This window comes from Otolemur garnettii, unplaced genomic scaffold, assembly GCF_000181295.1.
Source record: "Otolemur garnettii isolate 467f Iridium unplaced genomic scaffold, OtoGar3 scaffold00179, whole genome shotgun sequence".
Classification (NCBI taxonomy): domain Eukaryota; kingdom Metazoa; phylum Chordata; class Mammalia; order Primates; family Galagidae; genus Otolemur; species Otolemur garnettii.
This window is the reverse complement of record NW_003852574.1, coordinates 1,113,750-1,114,834: the sequence shown is the minus strand read 5'-3', so window position 1 is coordinate 1,114,834 and position 1,085 is coordinate 1,113,750. Positions and strand designations below refer to the sequence as shown.

The 1,085-nt window shown below is 41.6% G+C and overlaps 1 protein-coding gene across 1 annotated transcript in view; it reads left to right on the top strand.

Annotated features, from left to right (window-relative positions):
• The window catches only part of LOC100944354 (mitochondrial carnitine/acylcarnitine carrier protein), a 20,830-nt gene that overhangs the window by 10,252 nt on the left and 9,493 nt on the right, over positions 1-1,085 (top strand). Inside the window, exon 2 of the mRNA XM_023519517.1 lies at positions 214-342. Coding sequence (XP_023375285.1) covers positions 214-342 — 129 coding nt within the window. The remainder of the gene's footprint in view (positions 1-213; positions 343-1,085) is intronic.

Here is a 1,085-nt window from a genome sequence, read left to right as displayed (position 1 = left end):
CCGCCACCTTAGGTGTATGTGGCTGGCGCCTTAGCCACTAGAGCCATAGGCGCCGAGCCAGCTGTAGAAAATTTGACATCAGAATATACTTAGAACTTGGCTTTGTGTGTGTGAGATCAGATTTGTAGCTGGGGCTTATGCTCAGTTCAAGTGTTTATTCTTTGTTATAAAGCTATCTTTTTTGCTGGGATTATCTCTGTTCTCAGCAGTTAGTCACAACTGCTTACTTCTCTTTTTTATTTTCAATATAGTTATCCCCAACTATTTGTGGCTGGGATGTTATCTGGTGTATTCACCACAGGAATTATGACCCCTGGAGAACGGATCAAGTGTTTATTGCAGGTAAGGGTATGATCTGGGGGGAGGTGGCTAGCTTTTTCCATTCAGTGTACAATTATGTGTGCATGTTTATGTCCTTTCACCCTTTATAAAGGCTTCAGGTCAGGTGTGCAAAACAGTTTCAAGGTTTTCAGAAACGTGGAAGCAATCCTAGTAGAATCAAGAAAAGGACAGTATAATAAACCAACCAAAATGTCACATCTGTGACGCATCAGCCCAGACCTATCCACACTTATTAGCAGCCACTTCAGGAACTCTCAAAGGTGAGTTATGTCTCATCTGAAGTAGAAGGGAGGCTGCTCCTGCCCAAGATGTTATATCAATTGCATGTCTCTATCAATTGCACAAAAGCTCTGCGCCTGTATACTCTGTTTTTATAACTTTATAATTTTAAGAATGTTATAGCCATATGTTGTGGTTCTTGCCTGTAATCACAGCTATTCGGGAGGTTGAGGTAGGAGGATTGCTTGACGCCAGGAATTTGGGACCAGTCTGGGCAATTTAGAGAGACTTTCATCTCTAAAATAAATAAATAAATAATAAAAGAGGATGTTATATAAGTGGAAACATGTACTATATAAACTTTTCTTTCTTCTTTTCTTTTTTATAGAGACAGAGTCTCACTTTATCACCCTCGGTAGAGTGCTGTGGCATCACACTGCTCACAACAACCTGCAACTCCTGGGCTTAGGTGATTCTCTTGCCTCAGCCTCCCAAGTAGCTGGGACTACAGGCGCCTGCCACAA